Raw genomic sequence first — 27770 nt, 5'->3', positions numbered from 1 at the left:
CATTGTTATAGGACAATTTAATTTATTCAACAATAAAGTTTTAATTTTTCATGCACTGTAAAATAACCATACATATAATGACAAGGAAATTTTAGATGTCTCACAAGAAATCATAATACTGCTGACTATACAGACATGAATTTGTAATTACAAACTACATTTTTATGTACTAAACATTAATTTTCAAGAATTCATATATAACTTTGTACAATCCAAAAACATAATGGAATTCAGCTCAACATACTACACTATGCTACACAGTGTGATATTTTGCCACTACATTTCTATACAAGGTCTTTAGAATTCAGTATTGAACACATAGGCTAATGAAACTGATCAGTATTAAAGATGTAAACACCAGCACATTTATTCTAATAAAACACATTGAATCTAATAAATTCTTTTAAAATGACTTTGATGATGCACAACCAGGAACAAGTATCTTGAAAGCCTATGACGATATGCATTTCAAAGAAATACAACCCATAATATGAGATGTACATGAAGCTTTATCAAATTCATCGCCTGCAAAACTTCACTTTTGTCACTCCCGTATTTAATAATGTCCAAACACTGTTGTCTGGGATTCTTCATTGACATTTTTTTTTGCAGCTTTCGCCATTATACCAGTAGGTGGCGATAAGTGCCTCATTCACTCCATCTCGTTCAAAACGGTTTCATTCAGGTAAGGAATGAAAAACAACTGTTGTGTTCGATTCTATTTTGATTTCGTTTGGGACTATTTTCGACGGCCGACCAAAACTAGATAGAGTAACAGGCAATGTTGTGTCTACAAAGTTACTCAATATTAACTTACTGTTTATGTTGGTTGTTTGAGACCCCCTGAACCAACATGTTCTTATTTTAATAGTTCATATGTTCACATCACAAAAATGGAAGGAGGCACCAAATAATATAATAACGACAATATATACACTGCTCAAAAAAAATTAAAGGTACACTTTGAAAACACATCAGATGTCAATGGGGAAAAATGTCATGCTGGATATCTATACTGATATGGACTGGGTGATGTGTTAGGAGCGAAAGGATGCCACATCGCTTGATGGAAATGAAAATTATCAACCTATAGAGGACACTCCGAAAATCAAAGTGAAATGATGCAGCAGTCTAGCCTATTTTGCTGAAATTTCATTGCAGCAACTCTAAATGGTACTCAGTAGTTTGTATGGCCCCCACATGCTTGTATGCATGCCTGACAACGTCAAGGCATGTTCCCAATGAGACGACGGATGGTGTCCCGGGCGATTTCCTCTTAGATCTTGACCAGGGCGTCACTGAGCTCCTGGACAGTCTGAGGTGCAACCTGGCGGCGTCGGATGGACCGAAACATAATATCCCAGAGGTGTTCTATTGGATTTAGGTCAGATTAGTGTGGGAACCCTTCAGTGGTATCAATTCCTTCATCCTCCAGGAACTGCCTGCATACTCTCGCCACATTGTCGTGCACCAGGAGGAACCCAGGACCCACTGTGCCAACGTAGGGTCTGACAATGGGTCTAAGGATTTCATCCCGATACCTAATGGCAGTCAGGGTGCCATTGTCTAGCCTGTAGAGGTCTGTGCGTCCCTCCATGGAAATGCCTCCCCAGACCATCACTGACCCACCACCAAACCGGTCATGCTGAACGATGTTACAGGCAGCATAAAGTTCTTCACGGCTTCTCCAGACCCTTTCACATCTGGCACATGTGCTCAGGGTGAACCTGCTCTCATCTGTGAAAAGCACAGGGCGCCAGTGGCGAATGGCAAATGCCAATCGAGCTTCATGGTGCCAGGTATTGAGCGCAGGGCCCACTAGAGGAGACCCTCATGAAGTCTGTTTCTGATTGTTTGGTGAGAGACATTCACACCAGTGACCTGCTGGAGGTCATTTTGTAGGGCTCTGGCAGTGCTCATCCTCTTCCTCCTTGCACAAAGGAGCAGATACCGGTCCTGCTGATGGGTTACGGACCTTCTACGTCCCTGTCCAGCTCTCCTAGACTAACTGCCTTTCTCCTGGAATCTCCTCCATGTTCTTGAGACTGTGCTGGGAGATGCAGCAAACCTTCTGGCAATGGCACGTATTGCTGTGCCATCCTGGAGGAGTTGGACTGCCTGTGCAACCTCTGTAGGGTCCAGGTATCACCTCATGCTACCAGTAGTGACACTGACCCTAGCCAAATGCAAAACTAGTGAACAACAGTCAGAAAAGCGAGTAGGGGAAAAAATGTCAGTGGCCTCTACCTGTAAAACCATTCCTGTTTTGGGGGTCGTCTTATTGTTGCCCATCTAGTGTACCTGTTGTTAATTTCATTAACACCAAAGCAGCTGAAACTGATTAACAACCCCCTCTGCTACTGAACTGACCAGATCAATATCCCAGGAGTTTAACTGACTTGATGCTATTCTCTGATTAAAAAGTGTTCCTTTATAATTATTTTTGAGCAGTGTATTTTATATTATATATAATTTGACACTACTGTGTCTTTTATTCACTGCCCATAGAATGAAATGAGGTTGACTAGAGGCTGATATGGTTCAGGTGAGTGTTTGCCTTTTGCTTTGGACCTGTTCACAGTTTTTGCACAAATGTCTTTAATGAATGTTTGTGAGTCAAGGGCTCTTGAGACGGGCCATGACTGGGTTGATGAAGGAGAAGTTGTTAAACATGCTCTGGTCCACGCTGTTGATGATGATACGATCTGTGACGGAAAGTCGAGGCTTCTCATTTATGAACTCCTTATCGAAGTTGCTACAGTCACTTGCTGATTTCTGTAAACAGAAAGGCGCAATATGTCAGTCACAGGTAACAGTTTGTAACGAACTCTGTTCCAAAATCTAGTGGGCTGCTGTTTTGCAGTTTACTGTCTACATAGGCAGCTGCCTGCTAAGTCAGGACCTTTACACAACAACAATGTACTAAAAACAGAAACGTTTTTCATTTGGGTTTTTTTTCGAGTATAGACGACAACATTGCCAAAATGATCACCGTTCACACAGATATGCAAAAACAACTAAAAACACTGTATTCTTCATGCCAGGCCAGTAGATGGCGATGTCACTTTGTAAAGAATTACTACACGCATTCGCATGACGGCGCTGTTTTCAGAAATTCGCATTTTTGTAGCTTACACAGAGAAAATAACGGTATTGTTTACAAAAACTTGCACTTTTAAAACCATTTCAAAAATTTAGAATTTTCAGGCCCCCAAAACACTGTTGTTGTGTAAATGAATGGCCAAAACTCACACCACACAAAAAAGTGCATGTGAGACTCAACGTTAGCATGCTGCTAAGCTAAAAACGCAACACTCTAATAAGCATATATAAAAACATGCTTGATTCAAATCAAAGATAACATCTTGTTGCAACTCTAGTGTCTCTTCTAACTTTAACCTCTGAATTTACCAGTTGATGGCTGAGAGTAGGATCCCTAAATGGGTGTTTTTTTTTAACCTCTTGAAGTTCCTGTTTCAACATCTATGTAGAATATTCCATGCATTTAAGTCACTAAAATTAAAATATAAGGAACAAAATTACTTATCTGTCTTCATATTTTTGTGACAGTTATAATTCCATTGAAACTCATGAGACTTATGATACATGCAGTCCTTCATTTTGGAACCGCTTATGCCAGTCCATAGGCAGCTCATTAGGTCTGGAACAGAACAACAGACTTTTACAGCTGTAGTGAACTTACCACAGTGGGCCTGAAGGGTGGCTCCACCTGTCGTTTCTCCAGTGCCTTCCAGTCTGTGTCTCTGAAGAACGCATGCTGTCGTATATTTCCTTTCATACCCAGCCTTTGCTCTGGTTCCCGGACAAATAGCTATAACCAGTCATAAAACCCAGTTATAGTTTATAACAAATTGAGACCCACAAATCAACGGAAAGTATTTTTAAAATATTTTTTTTATTGTTAACTCAGACGTACCTTTTCAAGAATGTCCCGTGCGTCTCTAGATAACCAGCGTGGGTAGTTCGGGTCATCAGTGCGAATGGACTGAAACAACTCTTCCTCGTCATGCCCATGAAATGGGGATTGACCAATCAACATCTCATAAAGAAGGACACCAAATGACCACCAGTCTACAGATGTCCCATATTTATGCCCAAGCAGAATCTGTGAAATGTACAACGTATAGTACAAATAATTTTTGTTATTGGTTTATTTGCTTTATTTTATTTAATATTTGTGCAAATTGAAATAAAAGTACAAATGTGTGTATAAACACTTTTTTAAATTTTTATTTTATTTTCAATTACATACCGTTCAAAAGTTTTTAATTTTTAATGTCTTTAAAAGAAGTTTCTTCTGCTCACCAAGGCTACATTTATTTAATTAAAAATACAGTAAAAACAGTAATATTGCGAAATATTATTACAATTTAAAATAACTGTTTTCTATTTGAATATATTTCACAAAGTAATTTATTCCTGTGATGCAAAGCTGAATTTTCAGCATCATTACTCCAGTCTTCAGTGTCACATGATCCTTCAGAAATCATTTTAATATACTGATTTGCTGCTCAAAAAAACATTTATTGTGCATAGATGTACAAAATATTTGTGTACAATATTTTTTTTCAGGATTCTTTGATGAATAGAAAGTTCAAACGAACAGCGTTTATTTGAAATACAATCTGTTGTTACTTTTTAAATGTCTTTACTGTCACTTTTGATTGATTTAATGCGTTGTTGCTGAAAAAAAATATTAATTTATTTAAATTCCTCTCAAAAAAATTAAAATAAAAATTCTTACTGACCCTAACTTTTGAACGGTAGTGTATAATGCTACAGAAGCTTTGTATTTCAGATAAATGCTGTTCTTTTGAACTTTCTATTCATCAAGGAATCCTGAAAAAAAAAAGTAAACAACTGTTTTTAACATTGAAAATAATCATAAATGTTTCTTGAGCAGCAAATCAGCATATTAGAATGATTTCTGAAGGATCATGTGACACTGAAGACTGGAGTAATGATGCTGAAAATTCAGCATTTCCAACACAGAAATAAATGACATTTTATATTATATTCCAATAGAAAACAGTTATTTTAAATTGTAATAATATTTCACAATATTACTGTTTTTACTGTATTTTTAATTAAATAAATGCAATCTTGGTGAGTTTATTACACATGCAATATTACATATATCCTCACCTCAGGGGCGATGTAGTCTGGTGTTCCACAGAAGGTGCACGTTCTAGCTTCTCCGATCATGTTCTCTTTACACATGCCAAAATCAGCAATCTTGATGTGACCATCAATGTCTAGTAAAATGTTATCCAGCTTAAGATCTCTGCAAAGTCAAAATACACACAAATTATCAGTGCTTACTCTTTTTTTACTTTTTTTTTCCCATGTTCCAGTTTATATATACAGTACAGTCTAAAAGTTTGGAACCACTAAGATTTGTAATGTTTTTAAAAGAAGTTTCTTCTGCTCACCAAGGCTACATTTATTTAATTAAAAATACAGTAAAAACAGTAATATTGTGAAATATTATTACAATTTAAAATAACTGTGTAGTATTTAAATATATTTGACAAAGTAATTTATTCCTGTGATGCAAAGCTGAATTTTCAGCATCATTACTCCAGTCTTCAGTGTCACATGATCCTTCAGAAATCAATCTAATATGCTGATTTGCTGCTCAATAAACATTTATGATTATTTTCAATGTTAAAAACAGTTGTGTACTTTTTTTTTTCAGGATTCCTTGATGAATAGAAAGTTCAAAAGAACAGCATTTATCTGAAATACAAAGCTTCTGTAGCATTATACACTACCGTTCAAAAGTTTGGGGTCAGTAAGAATTTTTATTTTTATTTTTTTTAAAAGAAATTAAAGAAATGAATACTTTCATACATCATAAATACATCATAAATGTTTCTTGAGCAGCAAATCAGCATATTAGAATGATTTCTAATCATGCTTTGCAACCTTTGACAAGGATGCATTAAATCAATCAAAAGTGGCAGTAAAGATATTTATAATGTTACAAAAGATTAGATTTCAGATAAACACTGTTCTTTTGAACTTTCTATTCATCAAATAATCCTGAAAAAAAATATTGTACACAAATATTTTGTACAATTGTACACATTAAATGTTTCTTGAGCAGCAAATCAGCATATTAGAATGATTTCTGAAGGATCATGTGACACTGAAGACTGGAGTAACGATGCTGAAAATTCAGCTTTGCATCACAGGAATAAATTACTTTGTGAAATATATTCAAATAGAAAACAGTTATTTTAAATTGTAATAATATTTCACAATATTACTGTTTTTACTGTATTTTTAATTAAATAAATGTAGCCTTGATGAGCAGAAGAAACTTCTTTTAAAAACATTAAAATTCTTAGTGGTTCCAAACTTTTCGACTGTACTCTGTGTATATATATATATATATATATATATATATATATATATTAGTAACGCTTTACAATAAAGTTTATTTTGTTAGCATTAGTCAACATGAACCAACAATGAATGAACAATACTTCTACAGGATTTATTAATCTTCTAATACATTTTTAACATACAAATTTGTATGTGTTAACTGTACAACATCATTAGATAATTCACTGTGGACTAACATGAACACAAATATTTTATCAATCAATCAATCAATCAATCAGTCAATCTTTCTGCACACTTATAGCTCATATTATGGTAGTTTGGAGTTTCTGCAGTAGCAAATACCTGTACACGATGCCTTTAGAATGTAGAAACTGCAGGCCGCATATGATCTCTGCTGCGTAGAACCTATCAACAGAGAAAAGAGGACAGGAGGTGGAAGAGGGTGAAAAAATGACTTAGACTCTGCCCACAGAAACAGTGGGCAGAGTTTAAGCTTTTAAAATATGTTTGTGGGGGCTGCATATGAGTCTCACGTGGAACGTGGGAGGTCAAATCTGTGGCAGGTCTGAATGTGGAACATTAAGTCGCCTCCGTTTAAGTACTCCATCACAAAGAAAAGATTTTCCTTTAGAGACCAATACAGAAACAGATAAGTTCAGACTGGTCCAACAAAACCAAATTACTTCAATATGTGAGAGTGGCTCAATGTGTGTCATGGGAGTGGGTGGAATGTCCAAAATTTCAGGGCTGTTCCTTAAATTCATAGGCTTTAAACTAAAGTTTATAATTATTGTGTGTTTTTATTTATTCACATGTTTTTTATAGTATTTTATAGTACTTAAGTATAGGACCATAATAGCCCTTCTTAATTGCAGACTCTTGTTATTTGTTTTAAAAGATATTTTAAAAACCACAGAACAGAAGAAGCATAGCAAATATATTTCTATTTATCAAACTGCCTGTCCCCAAGTGTGTCAGTGTGCATTACCTTGGTCTGGAAGGTGCAGTAGAGGTGTGTGAGAAAGGGGTGTTCCCAGGCCAGAGACAGCACTCTCCTCTCCACCATAGTGCATTCAACATCATCATCCATCAGAACTACATCTTTCTTCAGGGCCTTCACTGCAAAGAACTGCCCTGAGCCTTTCAGCTCGGCCAGGAAAACCTACAAACACACATATGCAAGATATGTATCAAATCTGTCCAGAATGATGTTCCTGAATGCAGCTATTGTTCTGTCATATTCAGCGGTGCCATTTATAATAGCTGTCAATGGACATTACCAATATAGCCAAAAAATGACTGACTTCATTCAAGGGACATTGAGTAAGTAGTTAAATCAAAGTATAGCAGAACTATGCCAGTTCCTTAAATTATTAAAAGAAGATTTAATCATGCTTTGCAACCTTTGACAAGTAGATGTATGTATCCAAATTCGTCATAGGCTGTAGTATTGTGAACAATTACCAAGTTTAGTTTCAACACGGCAAAGTTTTCCCATTTGTTTGTTGGTATTCAACAATTATTTACTGAATATTTTTTATTTTGTCTCAGTTTAGCCCAAAGAATCGAAGTATTTCTTGTTTTTAGGCCAGTCGTTTCAAAAGTTAATATACAGTAGCCGTATGTGAGTTAAAATGGAAATCTGAGTCGAATACATTGCTCTTACCTTTCCAAAGCTTCCTTTGCCCAGCATCTTATGCAGAGTAAAATTGTCTAGGGTGAATTTGTGGTGCTCTTTGCGTGGGGTGGCATACAGGGGCTCAGGCTCTTCAAGGCTTGGCCTGCGACCCTCAGCTGAAGAGTCCCATGAAATACCTTGATGCTCTGTAGGAACAGAGAAGAGCTGGACATCAATAGCTGAAACAAGACAGCATTAATCAATCAATTGCTCTGTTCCAAAACTTGATGAGCTGGCAACATTTTTTGGCATTATACTGCAAAATTAAGCCTCACAGGATGTCATTTTGATCAAACTCTAAGGCAGAATGTTTATTTAGGCAATCCCAGAATGCTCAGTCATGGTGGAATTAGTCACGCCCACGGACCGTTTGCTGAACGTATGATGCATACCGTCGCAAGGGCTGTGCCAAGTGTGCGACCACACAGGGCCTTTTTTGCATGGATGCACAAAGGTTTTTTTATTTAACACTAAAAAGTTAAATAAGCATATATAGCCTATTAACTATTACGCACTTTTCGGACCATCAGTGAGAACAACGGTACCGCAGAACAAGTGTAGACTACTCTATCTCTAGACGTTTTAAACTTTTTTTTAAAATCCAAAAATTTAAAAAAGCAACGAAATTGACAGATATTCATTCAGTTCGCAGAGGAAAACAACTGAAAAACAGTGCTGGTTGTTCTCTCGATACTGTATATTTGTTTTACTGACTGAGAAATCATTTCAGATGATTTAGTGAAAGAGCAGTCTAAACAAATGTGAGTGGATTCAGACCGTTTGACCCATTCATAATTTAGAACATAATTTAAGCGTCAAAAATATAGTGTATAGTTCCGTTACACAGCTGTTAAACTAAATGTATGAATCGAAGCAAACTGTTTCCTTAAATATCCACAACACAAACAACAAATTGTTCCTCATTATATAATAATAATAATTTATATGAAATATAGATGAAATATTTGATGTAGCAGTGATATGTTCGTGTTTTTCCATATTTGTTTTTGTAATGTTGCTGTTTTTAAAATTTACTTAAAGTAAATATATTTTATATATTTATTTTATAAGATGTGATTTTGTTTTATTCAGTGTTACTATCAGCAAAAAAAACAAAACAGGTACATTAGTGTTAGTATTTTGAAGTAGTAACTGTCCATACATTGCACTTTAAAAAGAATCTGTTGAGGCTCTTATTGGTGTATAGAATATATTTTTCTATCTGTCAAAATAGTACAAGATTATCCTACAATATATGTGACATCAAATAAGTAATAAAAGTAATCCAAAAGTAGTCAGATTACGTTACCAAAAATGTGTAATCTAAGAGATTATATTACCGATTACAAATTTTAATCAGTAACTGATTACAAATCGTAAGTAATCTATCCAGCTCTGTTCAGTAGTATCTAAGTCGTCATCTGATTGGTTGAATTCTACAGGATGTCCGGGAGACGTGTGTGTTGCATTCTTTAAAATTCCTGGCTCCATTGTTGCAGTAAACTTACACAATGTTCTTGAATAAATATATTTTATCCAGTACTGTACACTCACACTTGTACTGTACAAATTTTTGTGTGCTGTATAATTTTTTTTTGTGTGCTGTATAAATAATTTGGGCTTATTAGAGTATGTAAGCTTGGCATCCTGCTGATGTCAGATTCCACTGGAATCAACTGTAATTTGATCTTTAAAATAATTTCAGTGACATGAGAGACCTCTCAATCTACTTCCTAGTTCCTTATAAGCACAACTCCATTCTGGGAACTTCTATACAGGGAATGTTTCAGTAACCTGAAATAATTTTGATAATGTTAAAGTAGCAAGTTCAACACTGTTCAGAATTGTGTGATTGTATGTCATTTTGGCATATGGTATATGTACCTTTGCGTGGCAGAGGTGGTGCAGGCTTGAGAGGAGAAACTGGTAAGTGGCCTGAAGGCTCTCTAGTGACCCCTGCCTGACTTACACCCACTGGACCCTCTCGACCAACAATCTCATCCCGCGAGCACCGAGCCTGCTATGGAAAAAAAACTCACTGAATTCATATCAGATTGATATTATAATTGATAACATTACCACATGATAATGTAGGTCATAGACATCCTTCAGCATGTACTACATTGACTACATTGTTACATGTACTACGCATTAGAGAAGATTTCTACATCCTGAAACCTACTCTAATGCATTACTAGCACATGGGCCTGTTGTACATAACTCCAATTTTTGCTTTATTTGCATTGTGATGACAGTTTTCATTCAACATGGTGGACAGGTGACAAAGGATATTGATTATAAATATATTTAATCCAGTACTCTAAATTGTTTTTTACAGCAACATGCTAATGCCATACTCCATTGGAATAAACTGCGCACTACTTGAGTCTGTTGTGCTATTAGTGTACTATGAGTGGCTTGTTAACAAAACTGCTGCCTATAAAAATGGTAACAAACTTCAGTAATTATATAGAGCTAGCTTCAAATGTTTGTGCCATTAAACCCATGTGTTATTACCCTGTTGAAAAAAAACAGCATCTGCTGGTAAGGTTTGTTTTGAAGCATGGCAGCTGGTTAATGCTGGTCCCTACATGGTCATGAGCTGGTTTAAGCTGGTCAAGTGGTGGTCCTAAGCAACTAGCTCCAGCTCAGGACCAACTAAGGACCAGCATAAACCAGCTGCCATGCTTCAAAACAGACCTTACCAGCAGATGCTGTTTTTTTCAACAGGGTAGGTAGCCAGCTGTAGATTTTAACTAACATGTTCTCTTGGTTCTTCTCAAAACTGTCGCTCTGCTAGACAGTAGTTGACCTAAAAGAGACAACTAAATGTATGGTCACATTAGCGAAAACCGTTAGGAAATTCCCAAGCACGAACATTCCTGCTGAAATTACTGGATTATATCCACTAAAATTCGAACAGCAGTAAATGAAAGTGGTGTGACATTTGTTTCATGTTTTTGTCACACTGCATAGCATGTGTGGTTCATAATGTGTGTATCTTCTAACCTGTTGAGTGGTCTCAATCATAGCCAGGGCCTCTGCCATTAGCTTCTGGTTGACGCCACAAAGGTTTGCTACTTTCCTCTGACATTTATGGTGAACGTTCATGCCACACTCTGCAACGAGAACAAACTTAAAACACTGAAATGAAATGCAAATCTAAAAATGTCATGTGGATATTTTTATACTTTTAAAAGTATATAAAAACATGATATGCATTTACGCAATTACTTTGCATTGCATTTATTTTGTGCACCAGTGGGTTTCATCTAAATGCAACTGGATTTTCCTTATGCAAATGCTTCAAAAAGATGACATTTGCAACAACAGCTGACATTTGCTTCCCTCATTAATGTTCCTTATACATTTTTAAAAATTTGAATTAGCTCATGCCAAATTTTAATATCTATTTATATGATTTTTTTTTCTTTATTTAGTAACTTAGCAATTTTTTACTTAACATTTTGTCCTTATTCTCTTCATTCATAATATATTATTAAAAAGACAAAAAGTGCCAAGGTTGTGTATCAACTTTGCTACATCATATCTTTACCCTTTAAACTAATGAACTCCATAACTCTATAATTTCATAATAATAAAAATACATCCTCCTCCTGGTAAACGAATTTACTTGCAAATGATGCATCTGTTTTATCACTTTTTCTTGCATTTTGTATGCTTCATATCAGAAATTTGCTTTAAAAATCATCTTTTCAAAATGTAAAAGGCAACAGTTTCACAGACTGACCTAGACATTCAGTTGACGTGGTTGTTGAATGAATTACCTTCACATTTAAGGCCCTGCCGAGCAAGACCCCATAACAGGGTCCCACAGTGTTCACAGAACGTCGGGCTCATGTAGTTATACACTTTAAACCTGTGAGGCATGTCAATCTTAAAACGTTCCTTATGGATCTGAAACACACACACACACACTTAGTGTAGAACATATACCGACATACCAGTTAAACATTGAAAATATCCAAAACGTCATTCATTTTTTTTACAGTGTGACTCAATAAATTGTAAAAAAAAAAAAAAAAAAACTATTTTGTGACGTCTACCAGTTACTGAAAGAGGAAGGAGTGTGAGACAAAAAGATGATTCATTTTCTTAAATATTTATAATTATACTTTCATCTGCAGATTACTAAACTTAGCCTATAGTTGCACAAAATGTCCAAAGGTCTCTGGCTTAAAATCAGGGCACCAAAATCCTTTTGTAAGTGTAGAGTATACTCACAAAACAAAACACTTTCTGTACTTGATGTGTTTGTATGAAAGGGCGAAGAAAACCTTGTATTTACCATAGTTTCTTTACTATTTATTGCTGAGCCTGTGCATTTGGCGATGACTTTGTCGATACACTTTTTATGGATTGCGGCATTGCATTCTGGGGAAAAAAAGAGAAGTGTGTAGGAGGAGTCTTTACAGTGATTCAAAGGAAACTTGTTTAGGAACTGCAAAAGGAATGAGAATGTGAAGAAAAAAAAAAAAAAAAAACTTACGTCGACACTGATATCCCTGTTTATTCAGGCCCCTGAAGTAGGAAAAGAAACCGTGACATAAATATTGGTTTTGTATTAGGTGATGTACAGTGCTAAATTACTGCATATAAATCTAAAGTATATATATATTTATTCACTGTTATCATATCGTATACTTCATCTCATACACAGACTGCACTTTTTTGAAGCTAAATATGTAGAGAGTAAATAATATCAAATTATTTTTATGATTGAGTGATATTTTAAAGATTTAAAACATCAAAAAGTCGTCTTCTTCTAAATGTTATAGCTTTGCCTCTTGAAATGATTTTTCAGTAACACTTTATTTTAGTTTCGTTGTTACATGTACTTATTATTATAATAATAACAACAACAGTAAATTGTGCATAATTACATGCGACTAACCCTACAGTAAGTACATGTAGTTTAAAAAAAAAAATAAAAAAATACTCTGTACTCAAATTTTAATTACACTGACAAGGACACAATAAAATAAAATGTAACCCTTTTTTTTTTTTTTTTTTTTTCTTCAGCTGATGTAATCAAGTCCAGGTGGGTGGGGGAAAATAAAATTAATCTTTTTTTTTTTTCCCATTATTTTTGCATGTTTCCATCCAATCATATTACAATAGATAAATCCATAAAGTCTTGGCCCACATTATTTCCCCCTGAATATTCAGATTCACTCAAAAATACATCTTATTAAGGAAGTTGTAAGTGCTGTTTCATGTTGAAACAGAGGACTGTATGGAAAAACTAATTTCTTAGTATCAGGAATGCATGTGGTTACATGTGGTTATTTGGGAGTGTGCACAATACCAGACAAACTCCTTGCAGACTGAACAGAAAGTCGGCTGAGGGAAAAAGGTGGCGGTAAACTCGTGACATTTGACCACGTGAACTTTGGCCTGTTTGATGGCTCCTCGTCTGTGATGCAGGGCGAACACCCCTTCTTTTTCCCGTTCACTTTCTCGATCCGCTTCACCATGACCTGCAGCGTCTAACAAACAAGAACCCACACCACCAAAAATAATTATGAAGTCACCCAATATGAAAACATGTATAATAATAGAAATAATAATGTACTAATCTGTGAAAGACAAAGTGTGGATCTGAATAAAAGAAAGACTCACCACTCCTCTCCAGAAAATAGCGTGCCTCCATCAGTACGCGACCCTGTGGCTTCAGTTCCACCTATAATCCACAAAATGTATTGAAATCATATATAACATAATATTTCCTTTAATATTTTTAAATTATATATTTAAATTTTTTTTAGTGTTCTAATTCATCTTTTTAAATAAATAACAACAACAAAAAGTTATAGCTGTAAGTCCATGGATGTACATTATATCAGCAGTTTGTTTCCATTTTGCGGCAGCGTAAATCTATATCGCACACAAGCACTGACCCAGATCTCCAGTTTGCCGTTCTCTTTCTTGCAGCGTGATGCGAGGGTGTCAAGCTGGACGGTAGCCTCGGTCTTTAGCTCAGCTGTCTTGTCCTTGACCACCACATGCATTACCCGTCCTCTGTGAACGTGAGCGTCAAACGTGCTGCTCCAAGGCGGATACATGGTGGGCCGCTTCTGCTTGTACACTTGACCTTTTTCTACAGATACAAACACAAATAAAATACAAATACACCACTAAATCAGAGTTTCACACCACTGAACATTTGACTGGATTTAAGCTTTAAAAGTATCAGCACAAGTAAAACAATTCTCTATGTGTTTTACAGCCGGATCTGAAACTAATACTACTGAAATGACACAATGCTCTTACTGTGATGGTAATCTGGCAGCTTTTACTGCAGGAAAACCGAGCCATTTTGCTAGAATTTCAACATTTTCCCTTAAAGTCAACATGACATTTTAAATCAGCTCTATTTCCTTTTTCTTAATGCATGTTCCTGGTCTAGCATGATGCAAGAATGCACGTTAGATAAAATCTTCGTAATTTTTCATTACTTGCTCCATCTCTGAAATGACTTTCCTTTTTGCTAACATCATTTATTTTTTTAACCCCTGCCCTCCAACCACCTGGTTTAATTCTAATGTGTAACGCTCACAATCCACTCAATTCCCAATGGATAAAATCACGTCCATCCCTATTTTTTTCCCCATTAAATTTGAATTCAGAAATGCATAACTAAGTAAAACCAGTTGCGAACACTCTTTCATGTTGAGTTTAATTTGTAATTTTGCATCCATCTACTGGAATCGCAGTTTATTACTTGTACTTAGCAGTCAAGATGTTTCATAGAGGTTTGAGAATGACGAGACGCTTCATATTTTGACAGGTAACTGTGGTTGTGGTTGGTTCTGAAGAATGAAACCAAAGGGGTTGCTTGGAAATCCTTGTGTGTGCAAGACTGCTCAGTGACCATGTCTGAGTTATATGTGTGTGTACAACTGCATATCTTTTCATCTAATCTGACTTAAACCCACATTTTACAAGCTATAGAGGTCAGTGCAAGCCAATATGCTTAAAAAATAACCACAGTTCTCAAAAACATGCATGCAAACAGTGAGTACCAATGCACTTTTGCAGAAATAGTTCCTTTCATATAAATTTGATTTGTTGATTATAAGTTGGCGTTCTAATTGTCGCATTCATTTGCATTTCAGAAGCAGTGATTAGTCTTAGAGGAATAATTCACACATTTTTTTTTTAATACATGAATTCATCATAATTTTAAGTCTTTCCAATGAATTGGTGAATCCAGTTTACAAAACCGCTTTGTTCATGCACAATTGGACTGATTCAATTCTCATGTTCTCAACTCACTGAAACAATTATCTAGCTGCAGAGGGTTTAGAGAACTTCTTGAAATCTTATGATACTTTTATTTATCGTTTCCTTCTTATTTGAAGCTCAAAAGCAACACTCCACATTAATCATATTTGCTTGGAAAAGAGTGACCAGAACATTCTTTAAAATATCATAATTTGTGTATTACACAAGAATAAACCGAATAAAGACAAGGTTTGGAACAAAATGAGGGTGACTAAATAAGGACAAACTTTTCATTTTTGTGTAAATTATTTCTGTAGGCCTCGTGTAGTGTCACATATAGAGTACCTACAGTAATGCAATATCTTGACAGCATCTTCAAAACAACTTGCATTGTTTCATATTTGGCTGTCAAATGCTCTCGGACATGATGAAAATTGTCACAGCTCCATATTTTTGGGAACTGACTGACTCTGTCTTCATAAACTGATTCTTTTGCTGAATAGTTGTTTTAATGACTAAGAAGTGCCCCTTTAAAAATGTAGGAAGTATGTGTGATGAATCACAACCTAAATGGTGAGAATAAAAGGAAAGAAACAGATACCACCTTTTTACTGACAATGACAACTATGACACACATTTCCCTTGAAGCAAAAATTCACACAATATTCAATAAACTCTGACCGGACACATTGCTTGCACACTTTCAACTCAGAACTGAGTAGGTGGGTCATGTGGGTGTTTCCTTCCACTACAGGCAATTTTGTCCATGTAGAATTTTAGTAAATATACTTTCTAAAAAATGTTTTAATGTACTTCCAAACGTTTCTTTAACACTTAATGTGTAACACTTTAACATGTACATGCATCACAACAAAACTTTAATTATTTTATTTTCTTGAACCATATCCACCACAAACCATTTATTTTGTGGTAGCAATTTTTTTTTAAACATCTTTTTAATAAAATGGAAAACTACTTTGTCTTGCATTGCAGCGTTTTATGTTTCATAAATACACACAAATACTATTTTTAGACTTTTTTTCTTTTTTTGCATAGTTTGCCAGAATTGCAGCTTGATGCACAATAAAAATATTCTATTTTCCAAATCATTTACTTTGATTTTTCTTTGCACATCACATAATTTAAGTCTTAAACATGCTTTTGAATGACAGTGTTTGTCCACTTTATATCTATGCACACTAACTTTTGAAAAATATTTATTGGAGGCAAAATTGTTGTTTGTTGTGGTAATGACACTAGTTTTTTATAAAAAAAAAACATAAAACATTAATAAAAAAACATTTTTGTATTGATATATTTTCATATTGAATGATACAACAATATAAAGATAAAATATAAATATATATGTTAAAATATTTGTTTAATCTTTATATTATTTACCTTTGTATTAGACTTTTAATATTTAAATGAAAATTTATCAATAGGAAATGCATTTGAAAACGAAAAGATGAAGGCATGGTAAAAAGCCAATTTTACTTTGATCTTCATATAACAAAAGAACAAAGGTTAAAATCAACATCTGGCTGATAAAATCTTAAAAATGCCTATAACTGAAGAAACTACCCAGGGGTGTCTGTTTTCTAGCTACGTTTTTTCACAAACTATTCTGATCTATCAGTATCAAAGGTATCTTACCAGTCTCCACAGCCTCTTTCATGTAGACGGCACAGTATGGATTGAGTACTTCTTCATGGTAAGCAAGCCCTGGGTCCATCTCAAAGCTGGAAAAACCAATCCTCAGGAACGGAGACATGACTGTAAACTCTCAGATCCAACAGCAACAGCCTCTGATATACAGTGTCCTTTAAAAGTATGGTGGTTAATTCCACTGTGAGAATGTTCTGTACAGTGATGTACTCCTATTTGATGCTTATTTTCATATTTGTGGTGTCCGTTATATGGGTTTCCTCACTCAGACAGCTCTCAATAGTGGACAGTTATTGGTCTGGAATCGTGATGTCCTTGTTTCTGTGGCATCCAAAGTAATATTTTTCACAATAAATATTTAACTTTGTCCTTTGTCCATCAAATCGGTCTCTCTTATAGCCACTGTTTTAGAAGGAATGATGTTGGGATGAAAACTTGGAAATGTCTATTAACAAAAAAAGAGAAAAGGATAGAATATTATAAATTCAAGAAAATATAATAATACATGGGAAAAAAGCAAATTAATAATAAATGGCATAATAAAAATGTATTTTATATAAAATCTACTGTATATAATATATTGATTCTAAATACATAAAATAAACTCCAAATATATATATATATATATGAAAATTAAATAGTAAATGGACAATAAGCCATATATACAAGCAGTTGACTTTTTAGCAGATTTCTAACATTTTTCTGACCAATTTATATTCAATACTAATGAGGAGTTTTGTAAAATTACAGACAATAATAAATTCAATAAAGTAATCAAAATCTTGTTCAAGTGAGTCTCCAGGACATGTGACATTAACCATTCACTAAACTCTAGATGAAAATTAGCTGTAAACAACCTGGTTGTATGAACATAAGATCATTCTGATATGCTCTCTGTCTAATGGAAACCAGATCAACAATGAAGCTGAAGATATGCGTTAACTTCTTTCCACTACACATGCGCTTTAAATGAACATGTCACCAGTTTACACCAACCAACATGTTTCACTCACACAATAACACTTAACATGCCAAAAACTCAGCAGAATACAAGAAAACTAAGCAGACTTGTTAAACAGTTGGACCACAGAACCATAGTAAGAGTACTTACCAGTTGAAAACTGGGAGGTAACTGGTGAAGGAGAGAACCAGAGAAAAATGACTATTAATAGATGTGAAATCCAAAACTACCAACCAAACAGCCTGCCAGGATTCACTTCCCCGCTGAGTCACATACAGTACTAACACACACACGTCATGGTCATGCATTTACACTTTGCTCAAACTCTGTGTATGTAATAGTGCAAGTTATTCATATATATATATATATATATATATATATATATATATATATATATATATATATATATATATATATATATATATATATATATATATTTAAAAAAAAAAAAAAAAAAAAACGGAAACCAAGCTAGATTTTTACTAAGGGGGTAACGGTTCAAATTACTTGTTTTTTATTATGGTTTTAGGGTCACAGTTTCGCTACATTTCCAGAAAAATTGCTATGTTCAGGGTAAAAAGAACTACTGTCAAAAAAATAAGAACAAAAAAAGTCAAACTAGAGGCAATGGCACAAATAAATACAATAGAGCAACGATACAAATAAACTGCTAACAGGAGTTTTTAGATACAGAAATTGAATAACAATCAAATGTAAAATAACATTGCATAAAATCACCACTGTATAAATTAAATAAAGATTAATCATTACAGTGCTTCCCACAGGTTTGAAATATACTTGCGGTGGTAGCCGAGCGAAAAAATCCTCCTATTACCCATGGCACAAAAATGGTCTACTACATGTGACAAACAAATAATGTGTGATTTTTAACAGTATTTTTATTTATTGAAATTAATTTTAATTACATAACATATTACATTTAATTACATACTAATATTATGCATTGTAAATTATGCAAAATTACAGCATTTAAATGGTTTACCTTTTCCTATGTTCTCCTTGCTGTCATATAGTGTCTCTCTTAGTGAATGGGACACAGATTTTACTAGTAATTTATAAAATTAATAATATATGTGTCAAATAATGTTCTTAGTGTTTTCTTCCTGTGAGGGAGACTGCAATGAATTACTATGAATTAAATAAAAATCAAATTAAATACAATTTATTGTGTAACCAAAATAACAATAATGCCCAAAAGAAACTTAGTGTGTGACTTTTAATTATAAACAACCCTGAAATACACCAGGACTCTTATTTTGAAATATCTGTACTATTGCAGGCTGATCCTTCAGATTCTTACAATCGTCTAAAACATTTTATATAAAGGCCATAAAGTAGACATTGTAATAATTCATCAACTTGAGTTCATTAGCAATCGCTTGGCATAAATCTGCGCTTTTCATTGATTGAGAATCACTTTGAAGCAGTCTGAAGCTCTGTTGCGTGAGCTTGTAGAACTCGCAACAGCGCCCCCTTGTGACTTTGCAAAATGCAGCGCCCGTTTGGATGTCAGTGGGAGTAAACAGTTCTGACGCACACATAACGAGCAGGTACGAAACGACTAGTTAATCGATCGTGGATGGTTTCATTATCTTGCGCGGATATAAAAGTATAAGAGGATAAAAACAATAATAGCAAAAATGTGTCTCCGAATATACTTGGGCACTGCATTATTAAAGTTATAAAAGCTATTCAGTCAAGAACAGTAAGTGATTTCCTTGTCTTTTGTTGTTTGATTAACTTTAAAAACACAGACAGTAATATTAGGCTGCTGTCACTTTAAGACATAATACACGGATCCAACATACTGATACTGTTATACATGCGTTGTCTTTCTCGACTGTTTTAGTTACTAGTGTCCTATGTTTGCTAGGATGCTCGCAAATAAGGGCAAGTTGACATAATTTTTATGTGAATTTGTCCATTTAAGCACAAGACTTGAAAGAGAACTCAATATTTGTGCACTGTCTGAGATGCGGGTTTGGCGGGTTTTTATTTATTTATTTTTTATCATTGCTGTTGTAACGTATTTGAAAGCCAGAAAACATATTCATTAACAGAAACATAGATGCGTCATAAGATTTAAAATTAATCGTGGTGCAAGTGTGTGCCGAACCATGGGTGGAGAACCGTACTGTTAGATTTTTTACTGAGAACCATTATAGAAATTATAATGCTGTTGATTGGTCTAATATATATATATATATATATATATATATATATATATATATATATATATATATATATAATTATATATATATATTAGACCAATCAACAGCATTTGTGTTGTAATGTTAATTACCACATAAAAAATCAAAGTAGCGTAGTAGTGCTTATAATGGAAATAAATGGAGCCAATTTTTGGAAGCTTTAAAAGTGAAAATGTAAAACTTACAATTTTAGCAAAGTACTTACATTAATTATTCTGTCAAAATTAACGTATATGTAAAGCCATGATCACATTTTTTATGTTTTTTTTATGGTTTTTAGCATTACGTTGTCTTGGCAACAAAGTGTATGAAATGTAAAACTGGATAGAAAAGGTTAGTACATGTTAGCGTTTGTTCATGTTAATACGTCAGTGTTATTCTATGTCAGTGACTTGTTAAGAAAAGTCAAAATGTGCTAACCATACATTTTGGTAGGGTTTTTGGTTGGTTGTTAAGGCGTTGCCTAGTGGTTTCTAGGTGTTCTGAGTTAAAATAGCCCTTCTCCAAGTCTCTATAATATTTGTGTTTTTTATCCATATATATAAAAAATATGAAAAAGTGAATACCAGAAGATGACTGTAGATTATTAAGGAAGAAAAATAAATAAATAAATGTGTAAACAGAATATATATATATATATATATATATATATATATATATATATATATATATATATATATATATATATATATATATATATATATATATATATATATATATATTCAGTTATTTTTCTTTAGCACAAGTTTCTCAAGTTCTCTTTCTTGTTTGGTAAATGCGTCTGCATGACTGCCAAGCACTTCCTGTCGTTTGACTGACAGCTCAAACCGCACTTCCTGTACAATTGAAGGACTGTAGCGCAGATAGCAAGTTGCTGCTGCTACCTGCTTCTGCTACCAGGATAGACAGAAGAGAGACAAACAACGGCAGACGGATATAAAGAACACAGCAGGACACAAACGGACACTTAAATGTCATAACTTTATAGTATTGGCTCCATGAGTGTGATATTTCATCAAACGGTGTGTGGGGTCAATGCTGACTCTATAGAGTCGACACAGTTGAACTAGCCCAGCATGTGAAAGCTGCAGGGGTGGAAGAAGTGTGGGATCAAACAACAAACCCCTCTATTGAACTCACACACTGGACTGGACTGAACTATAAGTACATTTGAGCTTTCGCAAGCCTCTCGGGAGGATAAACTCATAAGGCTTGTTAAAAGAATATTCCAGGTTCAACACATAAGCTTCATGAACAGACTCTGTGGCTCATTTACCACAGAAAACATTCTCTCATCTCTGCATTTGTAAAAACAAAACGCATTACATTAATTCACTTACAATGGAAGCCTATGGGGCAAGTAAACCTGGAGTGTTTAGGCAGAACCGTGAAGGTTGTGTTTTGTTAAAGCAATTGTATTCTGTATAAAAATGTGTTTTATTTGAGCTGTAGTTGTTTGTATTTGTCTTTTTGAGATGGGACCAGGGTTATTATCGCTAACTAAAACTATTAAAAACATTTCTGTTGAAATAAAGCTGAAATAAAATCAAATATAAGCATTAGTTAAAAACTTAAACTAAACAAATTCGAAATGTTGCCTTGATGATAAACAGAAATATGTTTAAGTTGAACCAGTAAAATTATTAACTGGAAATAAATATAAACAATATTTAAAAAAAAAATAATAATAATAAAAGCACAATGAAATTACTAAAAAATTAACTAAAATGAACATGAAAACTAATAAAAATAAAAAATAATTCAAAATATTAATAAAACCTAAAATAAAACTGGATGGGACTACTGTTCTTCTCTTCATATTAGGATATATATATATAAAACTAAATATCATGCAACACTAATTCATTATAAATGAGTAAGTCTGGTATCCATGCAAAACAGTTCTAAATTATTACTATAAACAAAAAAAACAAACACAATTACATCAGAACGGGATCTTCAAAGTACTGTTTATATGAAGTAGGGCTGGGCGATATATCGCATGCAATTGTCACGCCCATTTCGTCAGTAAAGCTGGTTCCCTGATTGCCGCTAAATCGCCATCACCTGCTTTCAAATGGAGCGGCATTTAATAAACAGAGCCGTAGTTCACTGATAAGCTACGCAATATCGTGTTCATTAACGAAGGCGATTCATCTGCGATAATGAACGCGATATTGCGTAGCTTATCAGTGATCTACGGCTATTAAATGGCGCTCCATTTGAAAGCAGGTGATGGTGATTTAGCGGTAATCAGGGAACCGGCTTTACTGACGAAATGCGCGTGACAATTGCATGCGATATATCGCCCAGCCCTACTTTTTATAAACAGTACTTTGAAGATCCCGTTCTGATGTAATTGTGTTTGTTTTTTTTTTTGTTTATAGTAATAATTTAGAACTGTTTTGCACGGATACCAGACTTACTCATTTATAATGAATTAGTGTTGCATGATATATAGTTTTAGCAATGTGCGCATCCGCGATAGTCACATCGCAGAATGTATAGGGATAATAGTTGATCCGTATGGACAAGGCACAGAGGTTCGAAAATTTGTGGATTAATTGTTTTAATTGTAAAAGTTTAAACAACATAGAGCGAAAGTTTATCATTTGCATGTTTGGTCCTGTCAGTTTAAACATTCAAGCGATTTTAAACCAGTTGAGTTCAAGAAGACGCAAAAGAGAACTCGCATGCACAGAGCAGCAGACAGCACATGAACACTGAATTCCCTTTTCTTCCGCATCTATTTGTGCTTAAATGGACCCATACATGCATAATTATGTCAAAATGCCTGTCCCATTGAGTGTTCTTGTAAACACAGTCACTTATGGTTTACGTGAATGTAAACAATTGAGAAAGAAAACGGATGCGTATCATTATATTGGATCCGTGCATTTGGTCTTAAAGTGACAGCAGCCTAATATACCTGCTGCCATCTGTCATTGTTACTCGAACAACAAAATACAAAGGAAAAATCACTTTTGTAGATGTAACAAAGATCAATTATATTTAATTTATATAGTCAAGACTATGAAGTGTTATTTTACATTTGATTATTCAATATCTGTATCTGAATACTGTTAGACTTACCTGAAAAACATAAAGCACTTTAATTTCTATTGTATTTATCAATTCTTGTAATTTGTTTATTATTTCCTGTTGCAGATAAACTCCCCTACAAATTCACCCCAATCATTCTAGAATGATTAATTATTTCCAAATGCATCACATTTTCCACAAAAATATTAAGCAGCACAACCGTTTTCAACATTGATGATGATAATAATAAGAATTTCTTCTGCACCAAATCAGCATATTAGATGAATCATGTGACACTGAAGCCATCTCAAGAGTTTAGTTTTGATTGTTTTGGTCAAATAAATGCAGCCTTGGAGCATAAGAGATGTCTTTAAAAAAACAGACTTTTAAAGGGTTAGTTCACCCCAAAATTAAAATTATGTCATTTTTTACTCACCCTCATGCCAGTTGTTCAATATTAATATTATAAAGCGACGAGAATATTTTTGGTGCGCCAAAAAAAACCAAAATAACGACTTATATAGTGATGGCCGATTTCAAAACACTGCTTCATTAAGCTTCGGAGCGTTATGAATCTTTTGTGTCGAATCATGATTCGGATCGCGTGTCATACCACCAAACTGCTAAAATCACGTGACTTTGGCGCTCCGAACCGCTGATTCGTCACAAAAGATTCATAACGCTCCAAAGCTTCCTGAAGCATTGATTTGAAATCAGCCATCACTATATAAGTCATTATTTTGTTTTTTTGGCGCACCAAAAATATTCTCGTCGCTTTATAATATTATTATTGAAACACTGTACTCACATGAACTGTTTTAAATATGTTTTTATGGATCTTGAGAGAGGAAATTCCATTGCTGGCTATGCAGGCTACACTGAGCCATCGGATTTCAACAAAAATATCTTAATTTGTGTTCTGAAGATTAATGAAGGTCTTACAGGTGTGGAACAGCATGAGGGTGAGTAATAAATGACAGAATTTTCATTTTTGGGTGAACTACCCTTTAAATGGAAGTTCAAAATATTGTGGTATATACAAAAAAAAAAAAAAAAAATTCAGTGACAGAATTAGCTCATTTCATTCATTCATTCATTCATTCATTCATTCATTCATTCATTCATTCATTCATTCATTCATTCATTCATTCATTCATTCATTCATTCATTCGGTGGACTATAGTGGAGTAACGTAGGCAAAAGTAGGGGGCCATTTTGGATATAGCCTGGGTGTTTCAGGAAAGGGAGATATCCAAACCTGGACTGACAACCACAACTAATGTTTGACATACAGTGTGAGTCAAGATTTAACAGCTATGTAAATTCAAAAACAGAAATACAGTGTTGTGCATTTCTATCTGATTCTCTTTCTATTTGTAAACGAACAAGGCAGGAAATGTTCACTATAACAGTACCTGTATATGGTGTCTAATAAGAGTGCATTAAAAAGCAGATCTACAAGGTATCACATTCACATACAACATCATTGTTCCATAATATCCTAAGAGAAAGAGCAGAAAATTCATGTGTATGTCTTACAACTTATGACTTATTCTTTTAACCCTAAAATTTAAAGACGAAAAACTTAAAAAAAGCACATTCACACAATAGTTTTTCCACAGCCTCAATAACAGCAAATAGCTGAATAACAGCAGCTGTTTACACACATCATTTTCATTCCAACCAATTACAGCTGCTCTTATTCAGCTAGTTGCTGTTATTGATGCTGGTATTGACTTATTTAGCCATTCCTACACGTGTTGATTCATCGTAGTATTTTTAACCCATGGTTTTCTGCCGCAAGGCTGTTGAAATAACATAGCACCTTCCACAAACCATTATCACATCATATTTGAGGTTTAGTGCCATGCTAACCTTTGTAAGTAGTCAACGTATTACAACTGAGCAGTACAACTTTCATGTACATTTTCTTTGTAAACCTATGATTAAAAGGATAGTTCACCCAAAAATGAAAATTTGATGTTTATCTGCATACCCCCAGTGCATCCAAGATGTAGATGACTTTTTTTCTTCAGTCGAACGCAAATTATGATTTTTAACTGCAACCGCTGCCGTCTGTCAGTCAAATAATAGCAGTGATTGGGAACTTGAACAATAAGAGTCGAAAAAACTTCCATAGACAAATCCAAATTAAACCCTGCGGCTCGTGACGACACATTGATGTCCTAAGACACGAAACGATCGGTTTGTGCGAGAAATCGAACAGTATTTATATAATTTTTTACCTCTAATACACCACTATGTCCAACTTCGTTCAGCTTCCTGTTAGTGAGGTCTGATCGCGCTCTGACAACGGAAGTGATGTCTCGCGCTCATTGAAGTATATGGGCGAGACATCACTTCCGTCATCACAACGCGTTTTTTGACCTCACTAACAGGAAGCTGAATGAAGTTGGACATAGTGGTGTATTAGAGGTAAAAATTATATAAATAATGTTCGGTTTCTCGCACAAACCGATCGTTTCGTGTCTTAGGACATCAATGTGTCGTCACGAGCCGCAGGTTTTAATTTTGATTTGTCTAAGCAAGTTTTATTTACTCTTATAGTTGAAGTTCCCAATCACTGCTATTATTTGACTGACAGACGGCAGCGGTTGCAGTTAAAAATCATAATTTGCGTTCGACTGAAGAAAAAAAGTCACCTACATCTTGGATGCACTGGGGGTAAGCAGATAAACATCAAATTTTCATTTTTGGGTGAACTATCCCTTTAACATTAACTGTAATGGGAAGTATTATGAGTCGACAGACCTTTTTTTTCTTTTTGATAGTTAGCTTTAGATGAAGGCTATAAATCAAAACTTAAATGTTTAAGGCAACAAACTTAAGCAGATTTTTTAGTTTTCTCAACTTGTTGTATTGAGTTTATACAACAAAAAGTTGAGAATTTGAAAATCTCCTATAAAAACAAGTTGAGAGAACTCAAAAATCTGCTGAAGTTTGTTGCCTTAAACTTTTAGGTTTTCTCAACTTTTGATTTATTACAGTGTACTTCAGATAATATACAAAATATTATAAATGTACTCTCAACAGTGTTTTAGACAGTTGAAGTGACCAGTTTTAAATTTACTCATGTAACACTGACATGATTTGTGCTCTTGGTTAAAGTGTGGTTGGAAATTGCACTCTGATTGTGAGTAAGATGTTCCAGTGCCCGACATTTGCAGTTCCTCTAATTCACACATACTGTGTCATACCACACAAGGTACTTTGTATGTTCATATTTTTCTTGTTTTTTGATAGTTTTGTTTTTCTAGATCAGCCTGTCCAATGTGTATTTTATTATGGCAGAGCACTTGCATACATTACACACAGTGTTCAGTGTTAATGTACAGTACAATGCTTTAAAAATATCACCTAAACCATGTCTTTACATGCATCCTTCAGAAAATGTGATTATTTATTTTTTTTATATATTTTTTATATATATTTTTTTTTACAATAATGCTGTGGTTTCCAAGCAATTATTGGCAATTAAGTGAGTCAAAGTTAAATTTTCGAAAAATCTCAGTTGTTTCATGTAACACTTTTTCTGCTCTGGTGTTTCATAAGAGATCTCAATGCCTCAAAATGAGGCCAAGAAGATGCCAAAATCTCCAATCAAAATTCAGAAATCATGATATGACTCTCGATTATAGAGGAATTTGATGAAAAATCAACAATAGTCTCATTTTAGGAGAAACATCTGAGAAAGTTTAAATGAAACATACTCTAACTGACACCTCTATAAAGTCTCTTGAACTTTGAAAGAGCAAGATTTGAGCAATAATATCTCTTGAAACCTATAAAAGGGCTTCATTCACCTCTGTGGTTATAGAATTTACATCTTGGTAGGTAAGGCTGAAGCCACAACAATTCAGAATGCCAACAACTGACTTAGAATAGACGAAATAAGCAAAATGAGCTCAAATAAGGGATAAACGAGCTCTCAATCCTTCTATACAACGAAAATCCAGGCTTATGCTTTGAACTGCAACAAAAGCTCGTGATCAACAGCTTTTGCTACACTTGTGTGGGAAATGTTAGAGAAAAATAGTGAGAAAAAACATGTTTTCTTCTCACAACTGAAGAAAAAATCTTCTTGATACATCCCACACATGGCGTTTTAAAAGCTCGCATTATGTTTTCAGACCAGGTTCTTGACTGCAAAGTTAATTTCTACACGGTTTTCCTCCACGTTTTGTGGTTTCCTGCAACTGCCACACGAACAGCTACAGCAAAAACCAACTGAAAAGGTTGCAGAATGTATGTGATGGCGCTTTAACATATTATTAGTGAATTTTTAGTCAACAGTTAACTTCTAGTCAGCAGTTACATCAGCCAGTGTGTTTCTCCTTTATTGGTATCCTTTTAGTTCTGTTTACGTGCGGTTATTAGAATTCATTTTTTTAAACTAAGCTTAAATTTAACCTGAAGGCTCATATATAAAGTAAAGAGAATAAAAACAGCACTTACCCCGCACAGTTCACCGCAGTCAACGCAGCTGTTCAGTGCTGAACTCTAAAAGTACGCCTGCTTATAGAACTTCTGTAGACCTTCAGGTTGCGCG

The 27770-nt window shown here is 34.4% G+C and overlaps 1 protein-coding gene across 4 annotated transcripts; it reads right to left on the bottom strand.

Moving 5' to 3' along the window:
- Positions 1-27770, bottom strand: prkcq (protein kinase C, theta). Of its 4 annotated transcripts, XM_067392299.1 has the most exons (19): positions 27677-27729; positions 18078-18098; positions 16955-17411; positions 13972-14171; positions 13694-13754; positions 13380-13560; positions 12561-12592; positions 12360-12445; positions 11839-11968; positions 11060-11169; positions 9935-10070; positions 8039-8196; positions 7361-7534; positions 6906-6997; positions 6715-6777; positions 5167-5305; positions 3938-4126; positions 3704-3832; positions 1-2775 (listed from the first exon to the last, which is right to left on the bottom strand). In XM_067392299.1, the coding sequence occupies exons 3-19, from the start codon at positions 17070-17072 to the stop codon at positions 2617-2619; spliced, it is 2157 nt and encodes a 718-aa protein (XP_067248400.1). In that variant the 5' UTR covers positions 17073-17411; positions 18078-18098; positions 27677-27729; the 3' UTR covers positions 1-2616. The 4 variants fall into 4 exon arrangements, with proteins under 4 accessions (XP_067248400.1, XP_067248399.1, XP_067248403.1 ...); XM_067392298.1 differs by lacking the exon at positions 18078-18098 and having other exon boundaries at positions 27677-27770; XM_067392302.1 differs by lacking the exons at positions 18078-18098; positions 27677-27729 and adding an exon at positions 17980-18046.

Source organism: Chanodichthys erythropterus, chromosome 8 (assembly GCF_024489055.1).
Source record: "Chanodichthys erythropterus isolate Z2021 chromosome 8, ASM2448905v1, whole genome shotgun sequence".
Classification (NCBI taxonomy): domain Eukaryota; kingdom Metazoa; phylum Chordata; class Actinopteri; order Cypriniformes; family Xenocyprididae; genus Chanodichthys; species Chanodichthys erythropterus.
Note: the sequence above shows the minus strand (reverse complement) of the source record. Positions and strands in the feature narration are given on the sequence as shown.